At 37.6% G+C, this 16909-nt stretch overlaps 2 protein-coding genes across 2 annotated transcripts; both read right to left on the bottom strand.

Moving 5' to 3' along the window:
• Nucleotides 1–1534: 1534 nt before the first annotated feature.
• Nucleotides 1535–1870, bottom strand: LOC145122270 (uncharacterized). Its single transcript, XM_079057897.1, has one exon. It carries the CDS (start codon nt 1868–1870, stop codon nt 1535–1537), a length of 336 nt encoding a protein of 111 aa, XP_078914023.1.
• A 12305-nt stretch (nt 1871–14175) lies between these two features.
• On the bottom strand, nt 14176–16483 carry LOC145119547 (vacuolar-processing enzyme-like). The gene is made up of 9 exons (XM_079055221.1): nt 16307–16483; nt 16047–16211; nt 15789–15945; nt 15607–15692; nt 15324–15523; nt 15159–15207; nt 14845–15045; nt 14513–14704; nt 14176–14411 (listed from the first exon to the last, which is right to left on the bottom strand). The coding sequence occupies exons 1-9, from the start codon at nt 16475–16477 to the stop codon at nt 14229–14231; spliced, it is 1404 nt and encodes a 467-aa protein (XP_078911347.1). The 5' UTR covers nt 16478–16483; the 3' UTR covers nt 14176–14228.
• Nucleotides 16484–16909: the final 426 nt, after the last annotated feature.

Below are 16909 nucleotides of genomic sequence, written 5' to 3'. Positions count from 1 at the left end.
TTACCAAAAATAACAAAAACACTATCATGAAACCCTAATTTTCGAAAATACCTATTCTTGGGGAGGAAGGTAAGTATTTAAATCCTTGCCATATTTTGAAAATCAAGAGGGATTAGGAAACCCTAATTTCGAAACTTGTAGGACAAGGAAAGGGTTAAAACCCTTTTTCAAATTTTTTAAACCTAGGGTTAGGAAACCCTAATTCCGAAAAACCCTAAGTCCAAAAGGGTTTAATCGCCATAAACCCTAATTGATAAAATTCAAACAATTGCAATCAAATTCAATAGAAAACAAGCCAATACTCTGATACCACTGATGGATTTTGAGCATAATAAACAAAAACCTATGTGTACATGCAACCCTAATTTTCCCGATCTATGTTTCCTCTAATTGAACATACAAGATTTTAATATCAATTGGGAAACCCTAAGACTACTAGTATATTTTCAAAATCACTAAAGTAGGGTTAAGAAAAAATACATTGATTGTTATATAGTAATAATAATGCAAATCCTTAGTATTGTTGAAGCTTCGAGAGCAAGCACCATAAGTGTCGTGCCTCTAATGGTTCACACCCAACACTAACAAGAGGAATAATATATATATATATATATATATATATATATATATATATATATATATATATATATATATATATATATATAGAGAGAGAGAGAGAGAGAGGGACCAAGATTTCGTACAAGGCTCTTGGAGGGAAGGCATGGACGAAATTATGTGCTAGGGAGGCCTTTATATAGCTGAGATAGCTTGGTGCCAAAGCTAGGGTTCAAGGAGGAAACCCTAATACCTTTGTTTAGTGACCAAGCAGCCCATTCCCTTCCTTATTCAAGGGCTTGGACGAAAATCTTTGGGCTTTCCCATGTGATTTTCGTCCACCTCGTCCAATGAGATCAATGGGCTCCTTTCCTCAACTTTCAATAAATTGCCAAACAGCCCCTGCACTTTTAATTAATTCAATTAATCTCAAAATTAATTCCAATTAATTTCTAATTAATTATTAATTAACTAATATGATTTATAATTAATATAATATTTACATAATACATTAATAAATCATTTATTTCAAATTATTAATCAAATAATAAATTCAACCTCTCTTTCCAAAAGTCATCATGTAGAGTTGCTAGTTTTGAGGGTAACCCAAAAGGATTGTGCTACTATCAATTTAAGTATATACCAGTTATAGTTATGAGCTTAGACACATAATCCAACACTTTCCTCGTTAGGACCCTCGCCCCTTCATGCGCTCCTGCTAAGCTAGGATGAATTTCCTGGAGTCCTCTCCAACCATAGGCTTTGTCCATGCATTTCAACCATGGCGTTGTGAATCTTTTCTTGTATAGTACCCCCCCAAGGATCGCATATTGGGGAGCATTTTGTCCTTACTTTTCTAGCTTCGTCGTGGTTATCCGGTAAGATGTCGTGTTTGAGATAATCTACAAAGGGTGTCATCCAATTTGGTTTGTGCCGGTGATAATCTGTTTACTTGTCGCTCATCAATATTTCTTTCTTTTTATACTTCTACTGAGACCTCCTTAGAAATTTGGTCAAAGAAAGTCGATGCGAGCTTACTGAGGTCGTCTTCCCTCCGGTTGTTACCCCTTGGTATTTGCTTAATCGAGAAGCTCTTAAACTGACTTAACCGCTTCTTGACGACGTTTATATATTTCTCCATCCGTTTATCCTTTGTTTCGAATTCCCCATTGATTTGGTTAGCTGCTAATCTTGAATCTGTTAATGTTGTGACCCTTTCTGCCCCCATATTACTTGCTAGTCGTGGACCTGCCAGCAAGCCTTTATATTCAGCTTCATTATTGGAGGTGTTAAAGTCGAAACAAATTGCATACATAATTTCCTCCACTTCCAGGCTAGTTAGTACCTAGCCTGCATCTTACCCCTCTTTGATGGACACTATATCCGTGTATACGGTCCATATTCGATTTTTTTCTTGGTTATGGACTGATGCTTCCCCTTGGTCTTTCGCCTGGGTTTGCGTTTATTGGTCTCTTAGTATCTCTAGTTGAAATCGGGTAGCGCTTGCCCCTTAATGCTTGTGTGTGGTCGATAATCGATATCATGTTCCCCTAGCTCTATTGCCGATTTAGCTAGACGTCCAGAGGCTTCTGGTTTAAGGAGTACCTACTTGATTGGGCAGCTTGTCAGCACTTCTATCTGGTGTGCCTGAAAGTATTGTTGTAGGCACCGGGCTACATAGATTAGTGGTAGCACCAGTTTTTCAGGGATGGGGTAATTGATGTCTGGGACTTGGAGATCTCTGCTAACATAATAAATTGGGAGCTGCTTCCCCTCTCTTTCTACCGCCAACACTGATGATATGGCTTCGTTAGATGCAGACAGGTATACTTGGAGTGTTTCCCTTGGGATGGGGCTGACAAGGATAGGGAGTATATGTAGGGCTTCCTTCAGACACTGGAGTGCTGCTTCGACCTCTGTTGTCCAGTAGAAGATGCTTTTTTCGATGCATCCCTTGAGTGTCTGGAACAACAGGATGACCTTCTCTCCCAACTTGGAAATGAATCGACTTAACTCATTTAGTTTTCCATTTATACATTGGATGTCCCTTAGTGTGTGTAGCGATATTGTCTTCATTAACTCTTCTACCTTAGTAGCGCTTGGTTGGATTCCTTATTTAGTGATATAATCCTAGGAACTGTCCTTCTTCCACCCTAAAAGTGTACTTCTCGGGGTTTAATTTCATTTGAACTGTCTCCAAGGTCTTGAATGTTTCCTCGACATCACTGAGTTAGGTCTTCTCACCAGGGCTCTTGATGACCATGTCATCGACATAGACTTGTATGTTCCACCCTATTTTCCTTGCATAGAGAGAGTCTATTAGTCGTCGGTAGGTTTCCCCTGTAGTTTTTAAATAAAAAGGCATATTCTGATAGCAGAAAGTGTCATGGTCTGTATATAAGGATTTATTCTCCACATCTTCCTTGATCATCAGTATTTGGTGGTATCACTTATTGGTGTCGAGGAAACACTTCAATTTGAACCCTTGCAGGGATTCCACTTTCTGATTGATTTCTGGGAGCGTGTAGCAGTCCATTGCACAGGCTTTGTTCAAATCTGAGTAATCGATGCACATGCGCCTACGGATGAGCATTAGAACCGTTGGAACCGGAACTGGAACCGGAATTGGTAATAAGGTCCGGTTACCGATTCTCTATTTTTATGAAAACCGGAACCGGTTTTACATTTTCCCGTTTTTTAAAATGCACATTTGTATAGATTTGATGATGCAAAATATTTACTTAATAGTTATAGTTTATATGCTCACTGTAGAAACAGTCAGTCTTGCCTAAGTAAGTCTAAATAGTATAATCTAGACAAGCTGATCTATCGGAGCTAGTTTAGTTAGTTAATCTGAAGATATGTTGATAGAAGTTCATATGCCGAAGACTGAAGTTCATATGTCGAAGACTGAAGAACATCCTCTATTGACTGAAAAACCCTGAAGACTCTATCAGCACCATAGTAAAAAAAACCTACTAAAGACTGATCAGTATGTCCAGACGATGATGGATATACACTGACGGCACGATGATATGGTGACAAGCTGATGACACTCATTGATGGTACTGTCTCTGAAGCTAGAGTTGAATCTGATCTCCTGACGATGACGTTGATAGACCTGATCAACATAACTCTTTGAATCTGATGCTCTGATCAGCTTCTGAAGTTTTGGTGCTGATATCCGAATCAGGAGAAGATCTGATTTGATACATTCCTTATTTACCAAATCAGTTTATGTTTCGATTAGATACAATCCCTTGATTGAAGGAATTCACTAGAATAGATTTATTATATATTTGTATTTTCCGTTAAAAAAAACTAGAGTAGATTAGTATATAATCAACATTAAGGTGAAACCCTTATGTTGAGCGTGTCTTTGTAACGACTTTATGTCAATCAACTTTGTGACAACCCCATATTCTTGGTGAAGACAAACCTTTTCTTGATGAAAGAAACTTGGTGATAGTCCTGAGTTCTTCATTGTTCTTTCTTGTTTATATTTGATCTTTGAATCTACAAAGGGTTTGGGACTTTCACGCTCCTATTTCTGTCAGAGCTAGTGATTGGTTCAGGTGGTAATGCTCTGAGCTTACTGTTTGATGCATCAATTCGTTGGATTTGTCGTGCAGCTAAGAGTGTCAGGGATTTGACTCTAGCACATGTGTTTTACTGGATAGACGCCCGCAGGCATGAGGGTTTGTTGGGGTGGCCGGCTGGGAGGATCCAGTCGTTCGGCCCTCCTAGTGGTGTCTCTGGCGTGACTCTTGGCTCGCACCAGGGGGCACGCTATCAATTTATATGTGGCAGCCTATTTTTTGAGTTTATGAAGTAATTACTGACGTTTTGAATAGATGATCAAATCAAACACCATCTTACTTGAAAGAAAGTACAACTAAATAACAGTTTTCAGCACTTTTCATGATTGTAATTGATAACTTAATGTTGACTATAATTTATGGTTGTTATTTGAGCTTAGACATATATGTTAAAGAATATCATAATATTATCTATAATATTTTCATTATTATTGCTATGGTGTTATTAGATTAGTATTGTATATTAATAGCAATTTTAGTATGTGAAACAATGGTGCTACAAATGTGATAAACCATATATCTACAATAGTAGGGAAAAAACTTCTGAGCATATTATAAATTTTAATAAGAAGGTTGCTTTAGATAGGCGGAATTGTTACATTTTTGTTTCTAAAAACATAATAAGGTTGCATTTGAGTGTAAACAAGGTTGCATTTGTTGTAACTAAAACCACAATAGTGTTTCATTTAATGTAAAAAAAATTGCATTTTGCTTTAATAAAATCATAATAAATGTTGCATTTGAGTGTAGAAAGGGTTACATTATTGTAACTAAAACTGTAATAAAGGTTGCATCTAATTACGTGCAGAAAAGGATCATTTGAAAATAAGAAATTTACATTTACATTTAAAAAAGGTTGCATTTGTATAGTACATGCAACTTTTTCAAGAAAGGTTGCATTTTCTAAAAAAAATAGTAGTTTTAGGTCTAATGCAGTTTCGCCTAACGCAACCTTTGGTTAAAGGTTGCTTTAGGCATAATGTACATTTTCAAAGCTTAATACAACTTTTTTTTATCATTTTTTATAGTTACTATTTATTTACTAATCATATAAGTTTGTTTGAACATTTTTTTTTGTAAAAGAGACATTATTTTTGTAAAAGATGATAGGTTTGAGCCACAAGAACATTCCTATGTGCACATGTAAACCCTAATGCTTGGATCTAGGTTTCTCTATTGTAAATGCATTCATCCAAGACTTTCTAACCCTAGATCTAGTGATAATAATTCGAAATTATAATGACCAAAGCAGATCTAGAAGATTACCTCCTGTTGCTTGCTTGAATCTTCTTGTCTTTGTTGCCTAGAGTCACAAGTGTAACTCCTCTAATGGCTTACAAACACCAACTAGCAAGAGGGTAGTATATGAGAGAGGGAGGAGGCACACAAAATCGGCTCTAGGGTTCTTAGAGAAGCAGTGGCCGATTTCTGTAGCCTAAGGGTTCTATTTATACTGTGAGCAGCTAGGGTTTCAGTCAAAACCCTAATGGACAGCTTAAACATTAAGCAGCCCATGGAACCTTCTAGAATAAGGCCATGGACGAAAATATGATGGGCTTCTATCATAATTTCGTTCACCCCTTAATCCATTAGGTTTCCCAGCCCAAAATACAACTATCAAACATTTGACAGTTTAAGTCCCCTTTATTCAATTAATCTCTTTTAGTCACCAAATTAATTCCTAATTAATCTATGACTAATATTAATCAAATAATATGATTTCTCCTTTAATATATTATTCTTATAATATATTAATAAACCATAATACCTTCTCTCTCTCCATAAATTACCCTGTCAAGTTGCTATGGTGAAGGCAACCCAAAAGGACCATGCACAACCGGGTCAAGTACTTACCAAATATAGTTACGGGCTTAGACACTAATCCAACAGTCTCCCACTTGGATAAGTCTAGTAACTACAAATGTAAGCACAATCCGATTAGCAATCGTAGCTCTCAAAGACGTTGTCGAACTCTGATCTTATCAGTAACCTGTCCTTTAGATAAGGGATCGTATAGTCCTCTGTTCTAGATATCGTGCGGACAATTACATGGAACATAGTCATACTTATTGTCCAGCAGTTTGTTTCTCGATCTTTGATTCGTCTGACATAGAACTTAATTGAACACATCAATTCAGTCCTGACCGGGCCCGGCACATAAGTCAAACCAAATCATCGAGGGGCCCTAATATCGCTTTTACCCTCTTAGGATAAAAGGAACAGATAAACTTCGACTTATATGCATTTACTATTCACTAATCAAATCATACACAACAATGTGTTTTATAACATCAAGTTACTGATGCGTTTACGCATTATCAATGCATAACCAATTAGCAAACAATAAACCATATATCTAGGTTTTAAGACCATATGATATTATTGTCTTGCGATCACTCGTGATAAATTCCATGAAGTGATTCCAACAAGCGTGGGTTTATTCCAATGCTCAAATCAAACTCATAAGCACTCATGAACGTTGTATTAAACTTTTGCTATCTCTAATAGACTTTAGACAATCTACACACCAATTCATGACAGTCTTCATTCATACCTACTTCCAACATATGAACGACTGTGGACGGTTTGAATAATCTTATTATTCAGGAAGTCAAAACATGCAAAGTGAAACAATAGGTAAACAATCAACATAAGACAGTAACATTACTAATAAACAATACTCTTTTATTTAATCATCAAATGTTAATTACAGTTTATCTATTACACGTTTCTAAACTATCTAATCCAAACTAATATCGCCCTTCAGCCCGATGCTCCTAGTGTGATGCAAGTGCTTAACCCTGCTCGGTCCCTTCATAAATGGATCTGCTGGGTTATCTTCTGACGATACCCTCTTTACAACGAGGAGTCCTTCGTCCACCCGATGTCAAATAAAATGATATTTTCTGTCGATATGCCGAGATCTACCATGATTCCTCGGTTCCTTGGTCAAGGCAACCGCTCCTTCATTATCATAGAAAATTTCCATAGGCTCTTGTATGGCCGGCACAACTCCAAGGTCTCCAATGAAGTTCTTCAACCATATTGCCTCCTTTGATGTTTCGCTCGCTGCAATGCACTCTGATTCGCACGTTGAATCAGCTACGGTCTCTTGCTTGGAACTTTTCCAGGTCACTGCTCCTCCATTAAGGGTAAAGACCCAGCCCGACTACGAACGGTAGTTGTCCCTGTCGGTCTGAAAACTGGCATCACTGTACCCTCGCACCTTTAAGTCATCACTCCCACCGAGGACTAGAAACCATTCCTTGGTCCTCCGATGGTACTTAAGTATATTCTTGACTGCGGTCCAATGCGCTTTTCCAGGGTTCCCTTGATATCTGTTGACCATGCTCAAAGCGAAGGCCACATCAGGGCGAGTACAAGTCATAGCATACATGATCGAGCCAACTGCGGAAGCAAAAGGTACTCGACTCATCTCTGCTATCTCGACATCGGTACTCGGACTTTGAGTCTTACTCAACTTGGCATTGCTTTAGATTGGTAACTCTCCCTTCTTTGAATTCTCCATACTAAAACATTTTAGTACCTTGTCCAAGTAAGTATTCTGACTAAGTCCTATTAGTCTCTTACTTCTGTCTCTCACTATCCTTATTCCCAAAATATAGGAAGCCTCTTCGAGGTCCTTCATAGCGAAGCACTTCCCGAGCCAGGACTTAACCTCCTGCAGTGTCGGGATGTCGTTTCCTATGAGTAGTATGTCATCGACATACAATACGAGGAAGCTAACTATACTCCCACTGGCTTTGACATATACACATGATTCATCCTCGCTTCTTAAGAAACCAAACTCTTTGCTTTCTCATCGAAACAAAGATTCCATCTGCGAGACGCTTGCTTAAGTCCATAAATGGACTTCTCAAGCTTGCACACTCTATTGGGATGCTTCGCATTGATAAAACCCTCTGGCTGAGCCATGTAAACATCCTCAGCCAACTTTCCATTAAGGAAAGCGGTTTTGACATCCATTTGCCATATTTCATAGTCATGAAATGCAGCAATGGCCAGCATCACCCTAATAGACTTTATCTTGGCAACCGGTGAGAAGGTTTCATCATATTTAACTCCGGGAGTTTGAGTGAAACCCTTCGCAACCAATCACCCCTTATATGTGTGCACATTCCCATCCATGTCAGTCTTCTTCTTGAATATCCACTTGCACCCGACCATCTTACGTCCGGGCACATGGTCAAGCAAATTCCAAACTTGGTTGTCGTACATGGACTGAATCTCGCTGTCCATCGCCTCTTTCCACTTCGCAGACTCCGGGCCTGCCATGGCTTCCTTATAGCTGTTAGGTTCCTCCAGATTCACTAGTGTACTATCACTAATGAACGTATCCCCTTCAGTAGTAATATGAAAACCATAAAACTGGGTTTGAACCCTAACTCTATCGGAACGTCTAAGAGGTAAGGACTCGTCAATCGGTTCAACCGGAGTTTCCTCCTCGGGTTGAGCGCCAGCGTTAGAGGTTCATTCATCACTCGACTCTTGAATCTCTTCAAGATCGATTTCCCTCCCACTGTCCCCTTGGCTTATGAGTTCTCACTCTCGGAAAACCCCTCTCCTCGCAACGAAGACAACATTGTCACTCGGTCTATAGAAGAGATATCCAAAGGACTTCTGCGGGTAGCCGATGAAAATACATCGCTCACTACGAGGTTCGAGTTTGTTATGAGTCTCTCGTCTTACGAAAGCCTCGCAACCCCAAACCTTGATATGTGCCAACGAGGGAGCTTTCCCTGTCCACATCTCGTGAGGTGTTTTGGCAACCTTTTCGTAGGGACTAAGTTAAGGATATGGGCGGCAGTCTCTAAGGCATACCCCCAGAATGAGATAGGTAGTGAAGCACGACTCATCATGGAACGAACCATGTCCAACAAGGTTCGATTACGCCTCTCAGCCACACCGTTTAGCTGTGGTGTCCTAGGTGGCGTCAATTGCGAAACGATTTCGCATTCCTTAAGATAGTCGTGGAATTCAAGACTTAGGTACTCTCCTCCTCGATCGGATCGAAGCACTGATTCTCCACTTCTTGTTTAAACTCTTTGAACTTTTCAAAGGTTTCTGACTTGTGCTTGATTAAGTAGATATACCCATATCTGCTATAATCATCGGTAAAAGTCACATAGAAGCGGTTCGCATCCCTTGTGGTGGATCTAAAGGGCCCACACACATCGGTGTGTATGAGATCTAATAGACCCTCACCCCTTTCACATGTACCAGTGAAGGGTGACTTGGTCATATTTCCAAGTAACCAAGATTCGCACACGTCATCGTCCCTAAGGTCAAATGACTCCAACACTTCGTCCTTTTGGAGTTGGGCTATGTGTTTCTTGTTGACATATCCAAGATGACAATGCCACAAGCATGATTTATCCAAATCATTGGATAAATCAAAACACAACACATCATTTCCTAAGTTATCTACAACCATCACAGTTTCATATATTCCATTACAAGGCAATGCTTCAAAATAAAAGACACCATTAAGATAAGCATTAATATAACCCTTTTCATTATCAAATGAATATCTAAAACCTTGTCTATATAAACCATGAAATGAAATGATGTTTCTTGCCATATCTGGAGAATAGCAACAATTGTTTAAATCTAATCCTAATCCACTATTGAGCATTAAAGAGTAAACTCCAATCTTGGTAACAGGCGACGATCTTCTGTTCCCCATGATCAAATTTATCTTACCATGCTCCACATCCCTATCTCTTCTTAGTCCCTGCAAATCAGAACAAATGTGAAAACCACATCCTGTATCAAGTACCCAAGAAATGGAATGTGATGAATCATTAGATTTAATTGTGTAAATACCTACGTAAGATGGCTTGATCTTCCCATCCTTGATGGCTTGCAGATATTCTGGGCAGCTTCTCTTCCAATGCCCTATCTTGTGGCAGTGGTGGCACTCTGCCTCCTTAGGGTTTGAGATGGGTTTAGCAGAACCAACTTTGGTTCCACTAGAAGAGGTGCCATCTTGGGACTTTCCCTTGTGGTGGCTCTTTGAGGGAGCCTTCCTCTTCTTACCCTTCCCTTGACCTATTGCCAAGACAGGCGCAGCAGTAGGAGTGGGAGTCGGTGCAACAGACTTATCCTTGAGATTGTTCTCAGAAGTCCTTAGCAAGCCTTGAAGCTTGCTCAAGGTGACCTCTTGCTTATTCATGTGGTAGGTCATGCGGAACTGGTTGTAGCAGGGAGGTAAGGAGTAAAAGATGATGTCAATTGCCAGCTCTTCATCGAAATTAACATTTAATTTCAGCATGCGATCAACATATCTCTGCATCTTTTGCAGATGAGCGGTAAGGGAGTCTCCATTACCCATTTTGGCAGTGATCATCGAAGTGATGATCTCATACCTTTCTTGCCTTGCACTTTGTTGGTACCGGTCCAGCAAGTCTTGACGCATTTCATAGGGATACATGTCCTCATAGGAATTTTGGAGTTCTGCAGTCATGGTCGCTAGCATGATGCAATGGACTTTCGTGGCATCACGCTCATGGGCCTCAAAGGCAGCGATCTCATCGGTTGATCTCCTTCAGCTCCTTGTCAAGTACATACTCTTTGTCCTCGTAACGGGTGACCATTCTTATGTTACGGATCCAATCATTGAAATTGTTTCGGTCAAATATCACCCTCCCACACAAGTTCATGAGTGAGAATTAGCTGGAGGAATTCAATCCGGAAGCGTTGTTGTTGTTCATGTTCGACATCTGAAAAGGAAAAGAACAAAGTTTGATTAGAAATGAATCCCTAATTAAACACCCAAATGAGAAATTAGGGCTAGGATCCAACAACATTATTTACATATTAGAAGAGGGATGTCGTAATCTAACAAGTAAATAATTTGAAGGTAAGTGAATGACGATTCACTAATTCTCCACCATGAAAAACGGAAAAGGAGATTAAGTTTTAAATGTATTGAAAACTCCTAGATCTTTTGAGATTCATTGAACTTTTCAATGGCATGTTTAAATCTCAATATGCCCCTCTAGTTTGTGACTGGGATGCCGAGGATCACAAAGCGGGTGTGAATAACCATGCAAATATACATGGTGCCCTCATTGTTACAGTCACCTATTCGATGTGTCGGTTAACCACACACGCTCCATCGAACTATGAAAACAATGAGTCACCCTTTGCCACCTTTTCTTAGAACCCAATTAGTGTGTCGGTTAACCACACACGCTCCACTAACGTCTTAGCAAGGGTACAAAGTGTAATTTCATGGAATTGCATCAATTCACTTTTTCCTAAAGTAACTAAGATTGGGAATTTTGTAAAAACATTTAGTTACTTTATATGGATTCATTATACTTTTAATGAGGAAAGGTTTTCCCTATCCTACCCGTTCGGCTAACGACCCTCCACCAATCAAGGAAGCGGTGGGTGAGAGTGGACACCCACTAAATGGCCATTTTATAGGCCATAACCGTATACCCCCCCTTATAGATCGGCTTCGTGAATGAGGCCTACTAACGGTAAGACTAGCATTGTAAGTTATATATATATATATATATATATATATATATATATATATATATATATATATATATATATATATATATATATATATATATATTAATCTTATAATATTATAAAGTATAAGGTTGAATTTTAAACTTGTAAAATTCTAGGGTTTGAAATTTAAATAGTTTAAATTAAACATTTTAATCACAAATTTTAAATTTCAAAACTTGAGGACAAGTTTTGAACCTTTTCAAAACACAAAGGATCAAATAGCAAATAATTTTAAATTAAACAATTAATTTAATGATTATCTAAATTTGACTTAATCCAGATTATTTACAAGATAATTCACCAAATAAATTAAATAATCAAATGTTATCACATAATTAATGTATTATTCAAATAAATGGTAATTATCTTTTAATTTGGTAAGGATAATCATAGCAAATATATAAAATTCGGATTTTATTATCCAAAAACAATTTTGGTAATTATCCAAACACAAAAACAGCCAAAAAAAACGAGTTTTGAGCCATCTGATCTATAGACTCGTCGAGTAGCTAACTGCACTCGTCGAGTCTGTCTAACAGACTGGGCTCACGTCGTGAACTCAGAGAGTCACGTCGTGAGCTGGGTATTTTCAGAAAACGATTTTCAAATTAAGCAATGAATGAACATATTAGCATCAAATACAATTGAAACCAATCAAAGCTCTGATACCACTGATGGGTTTGAGCCACAAGAACATTCCTATGTGCACATGCAAACCCTAATTCTCGGATCTAGATTTCTCTATTATACATGCATTCATCCAAGACTTTCTAACCCTAGATCTAGTGATAATATTTCGAAATTATAATGACCAAAGCAGATCTAGAAGATTACCTCTTGTTGCTTGCTTGAATCTTCTTGTCTTTGTTGCTTAGAGTCACAAGTGTAACTCCTCTAATGGCTTACAAACATCAACTAGCAAGAGGGTAGTATATGAGAGAGGGAGGAGGCACACAAAATCGGCTCTAGGGTTCTTAGAGAAGCAGTGGCCGATTTCTGTAGCCTAAGGGTTCTATTTATGCTGTGAGCAGCTAGGGTTTCAGTCAAAACCCTAATAGACAGCTTAAACATTAAGCAGCCCATGGAACCTTCTGGAATAAGGCCATGGACGAAAATATGATGGGCTCCCATCATAATTTCGTTCACCCCTTAATCCATTAGGTTTCCCAACCCAAAATACAACTATCAAACATTTGACAGTTTAAGTCCCCTTTATTCAATTAATCTCTTTTAGTCACCAAATTAATTCCTAATTAATTTATGATTAATATTAATCAAATAATATGATTTCTCCTTTAATATATTATTCTTATAATATATTAATAAACCATAATACCTTCTCTCTCTTCATAAATTACCCTGTCAAATTGTTATGGTGAAGACAACCCAAAAGGATCATGCACAACCGGGTCAAGTACTTACCAAATATAATTACGGGCTTAGACACTAATCCAACAAAAGAGACATATACACAAACCAATGTCTTGTATCGGAAAAAAGAGTAGAGGCAAAGAAGACAAACACAACTTTGAATAGCATATTGTTGAATTCATGAGAAAATTTTGTAGCCATACTGGCAATCCATCAAATGACTCTTAGCTTGTTGCGCGTATTAAATGCTTTACTATAATTGTGATATAGACAAAAATGTTAAGAGTAATGTTGCATTGAATAATTTTTATGGTTTTACATGTTGAAGTAAGGAAATATGAAGATTTGTGGTTAAGCTTGTAAACAAGACTATGTATAAAAATGTGATTTTTTGTGTATTGTCCTATGCTTTTTAATACTTTATTTTTCAAATAAATTAGCCACGAAAAAACTCACTAACTTTTGATATAGAAACCTTTAGAGACAAAAATCACTAAAAAATAATCGTACAAATAGGAGTCACATATTATATTGTTAAATTGAAATAACTATTACCAATGAAAATAAAAGAGTTACTTAATATACCGGATTAACGAAGCAAACTAAAGCAAATGAGAGATCAATTGGTAATTGAAATAAATAGAGTGAAGTCAAATAAATTATAGTTTGGGCGTGAATTTTAGTGATAGTATAGCCTCATTACTTTTCTTTATATTAATTGAAATTTTAAAAGGTTGAGGGGGGCTTGGCATCACAAAAAAAAAAAAAAAAAAAAAAAAAAAAAAAAAAAAAAAGACGTGGGCATCAAATTAATAATTGGACTCATTATTTATCTATAATCTATCTATTCTATAATATAGTTTGAAGTTTTAAAGGTGATTGAGGGTGGCAAAGCATCCATCAGCCCCTACTATCTCCGTCAATGACCGTCCAATATTTGGATTTTTTTTGTAGTAGTGGCATGACGTTTCTATCAAATTTTATCTTCAAAAAAAATTTATGCCCATTTATGTTTAGAAGTACACTCAAAATTCAAAATTACATAGATAGATAGGACATAACGACCACCACATGTGATATCATGATTTGGTTATCGTTTTTTACTAATATAGTTATATTCACCATTATTCCATATTCCATTCTATATATCGATTAGGCACTATAACCAGCAGTCGCAGGATTCCACTTCCCCAAGCTATAAGACCCACATCTTCCCTTTGAAGCTTCATCCATGGCATCCTTCGTAACACCATTGTTGCACATGTTAGCAAATGTTCTTGTATGTTTCACGCCATATTGAGTTAGCGATCCACAGTATGTCTCAAATGTTCGAATCTGAATTAATCAATCAAACGTTCAAAAAGTTAAGAACCAACGTATAGAACAAAGAAAAATGGTTGTAAAATGAACCAAAAATATCGAGTTTTTATGTTCACCATGGATTTAAGACAATCCCAATCGTCCACTAGGACTGATCCTGGACGTCTCTCCGTTAGGTATTCTTGGTCTAGTAACTCTCCTTTGATCGATTCAATAGTGCTGTCCAAATGTGCCCTATGCGTTGTTATTTCCTTGATTTCCTTGAGTAGTTCAATCTTCTGTTGTGGTTCTAGTGTTGATCTCTCGTACTGTAGAATATGAAATTATGTCAATTTGTTACTAGGAAAGGCATTAATTAAAGTGTCGCGAAGACTGTGGTATACAAACTTGGGGCAACTTGTTTTGGAGTGCTTAATCCCCAAGAAATAACCAAGTTTAGTGCACATACCATTTTCCACATTGAATATATGTCTGCAGCTCTTTGCTCAACCACGCCCATGGAGCCTATTGATTGGAACGTATTCGAGGTGAAGTTCCAAGTCCCAGCACCTTGATAAACCGAAACAGTCTCATTGCTTATGAGTTGTGTACCATATTGCATCACATGAGATCCCTGTCCGGTGTTGTTATTTAAAGTCCTTGCCTTTACCTACAAACATTTTATGCAATTTTCGATAGCAAATAAGCCGTAAAGAATTCTACCTTTCTTGACACGCTTAAAAGACTTCTGAATTGAATGAAGTAATAAACCCTAATACCAACCTTCAAGTATTGTTCTTCTAACGTTTCAGTATTCAAATCTTCCACGTCACTAAGAGAACACGATACAAAGGACAGTTAGTAACCATATGGAACGACATATCAAATCAATGTGATGGTGATACTGTTGCAAAAGTGTTGCTAAAGCTAGAAGGATTAAAAAAGTACCTGTCTTCCATCCATGAGATACTGTATAAGTCACCTAAGCAAGTGTTAAACTCCGGAGGCGGAGGAGGTACCGAGCCAGGGCAATATGTACCCCAACTACTTTCATTTGCGTTCGATGCTGTTGTAACATAGATATTCAAATCTTCTGGCAACAGGCCTTCAAAAATACTTCCACTTTCACATGCTTCCACGTATAACACCTATATTTTAACACACAAACGATTAAATTCATCCTGACTGTTTAATATCATCTATAACGTTAGAAGAAAATGCAGGATGTTACCATCTCATCGTATGTTCCACTCGCATGCTTTGTTTTCAAAACCTCAATGAAATCATTTGCGTAAATATAAGGCAAGTTCGGCATACCTATGTACATAAACCAAAAGAGTTGTGTTAGTAATGATACTATTAATAATTCAATGTTCAAAAACATATATATAAGCAAATTGTGGAAACGCTTACAGAGGAGTCCAGGGCCACCATGATCGGTGAAATACACAAAGATCTTATCTCCGGGTTTACTTGCTACAACTTTCCCGCTTCCACCTGTTAATCCCGAGGAATTGCCCAGAAGCACAGCATAGAAATTGGCTGCTGTCACGTAATCTCCGGTGTAATCCTGGAATGAGTATAAAACTTCGATAAATCAAGTGATGATCACTTATGACGACTAACACCTTTTGCAACGCTTTTCAAGTTTTATTGAGCTAGTTATCATACCTTTGGCACACCAGCATAAACATCTGAGCCGTTGGGACTATTAATTATGACACCAGGCCTTGGATTCATCGTGTTATTCGCAATGTCATCATACATGAACACGATAATATTCTCGTCTTTCAAACCACCCCTTTTCAGTATTTGATATGCATGACAAACATCCGCCTACATTGATCAATGAAAATTTTAATGTTATTAGTCAACTTTATTACAAGCAAAATTACCTAGTAAACAAAAAGCTAAGTAAACTAATGACGCACCTGATGGCGATAATTGGAGTACCCATTTGAACCGGCAACAAGAACTGCCCATTTCGTGCTATCGGCTACTTGTGCATCCTTAGTCGATGCAAAGAGACTAAGACGAGAAGCTTCGGAGAATTGTACCGAAAGCAGAGTTAGTAGTACCAATGCAAAGTGGAAGGCAGCCATATTGAGAAAGTGGATTGAGTTTGTTTGAACGATTTCGCCTATATATATACTCGAAATGTTTTGGGAAACTTTGCATATGTTCTTCACTGAACAAGAAGTTACAGTTGTCGCCAACTTTTTTTGTTCTTCTTAGAGGCGAACGACGAGACAATAAGGCAACAAGAAATATCGTATGGAAAAAAGAATGATTCGTAGATGTTCGTTTTGTACGATGATATTAAAGCTTGACAATCTCGAAACAGGTTTATATAAAAAAAATATATGTTTCCGTCTTAGAAATAAACGAAAATTTTCTATGTTCTTCTGTCTATCAATGAAATTAATTTATAAGATTTAGGTAAATCACCACGATATATTTGTGCATTGAGTAATAATATAATACATAAATAGAAATGATCAAGTCCTAAAATACATGGAATAGAAATGATCAAG

The sequence above is a fragment of the Lactuca virosa genome, chromosome 6 (assembly GCF_052849685.1).
Source record: "Lactuca virosa cultivar CGN04683 chromosome 6, Lactuca_virosa_CGN04683_v6, whole genome shotgun sequence".
In the NCBI taxonomy this organism is placed as follows: domain Eukaryota; kingdom Viridiplantae; phylum Streptophyta; class Magnoliopsida; order Asterales; family Asteraceae; genus Lactuca; species Lactuca virosa.
Note: the sequence above shows the minus strand (reverse complement) of the source record. Positions and strands in the feature narration are given on the sequence as shown.

Excerpts from the sequence above, each read along its gene's own strand:
- LOC145122270 (XM_079057897.1), bottom strand. The coding sequence starts at position 1,870 with ATGTATGCAATTTGTTTCGACTTTAACACCTCCAATAATGAAGCTGAA.
- LOC145119547 (XM_079055221.1), bottom strand. The coding sequence starts at position 16,477 with ATGGCTGCCTTCCACTTTGCATTGGTACTACTAACTCTGCTTTCGGTA. Across the intron at positions 16,212-16,306 it reads ACTCCAATTATCGCCATCAG|GCGGATGTTTGTCATGCATA; the intron begins GTGCGTCATTAG and ends TGATCAATGTAG. Across the intron at positions 15,946-16,046 it reads TTTATGCTGGTGTGCCAAAG|GATTACACCGGAGATTACGT; the intron begins GTATGATAACTA and ends TACTCATTCCAG.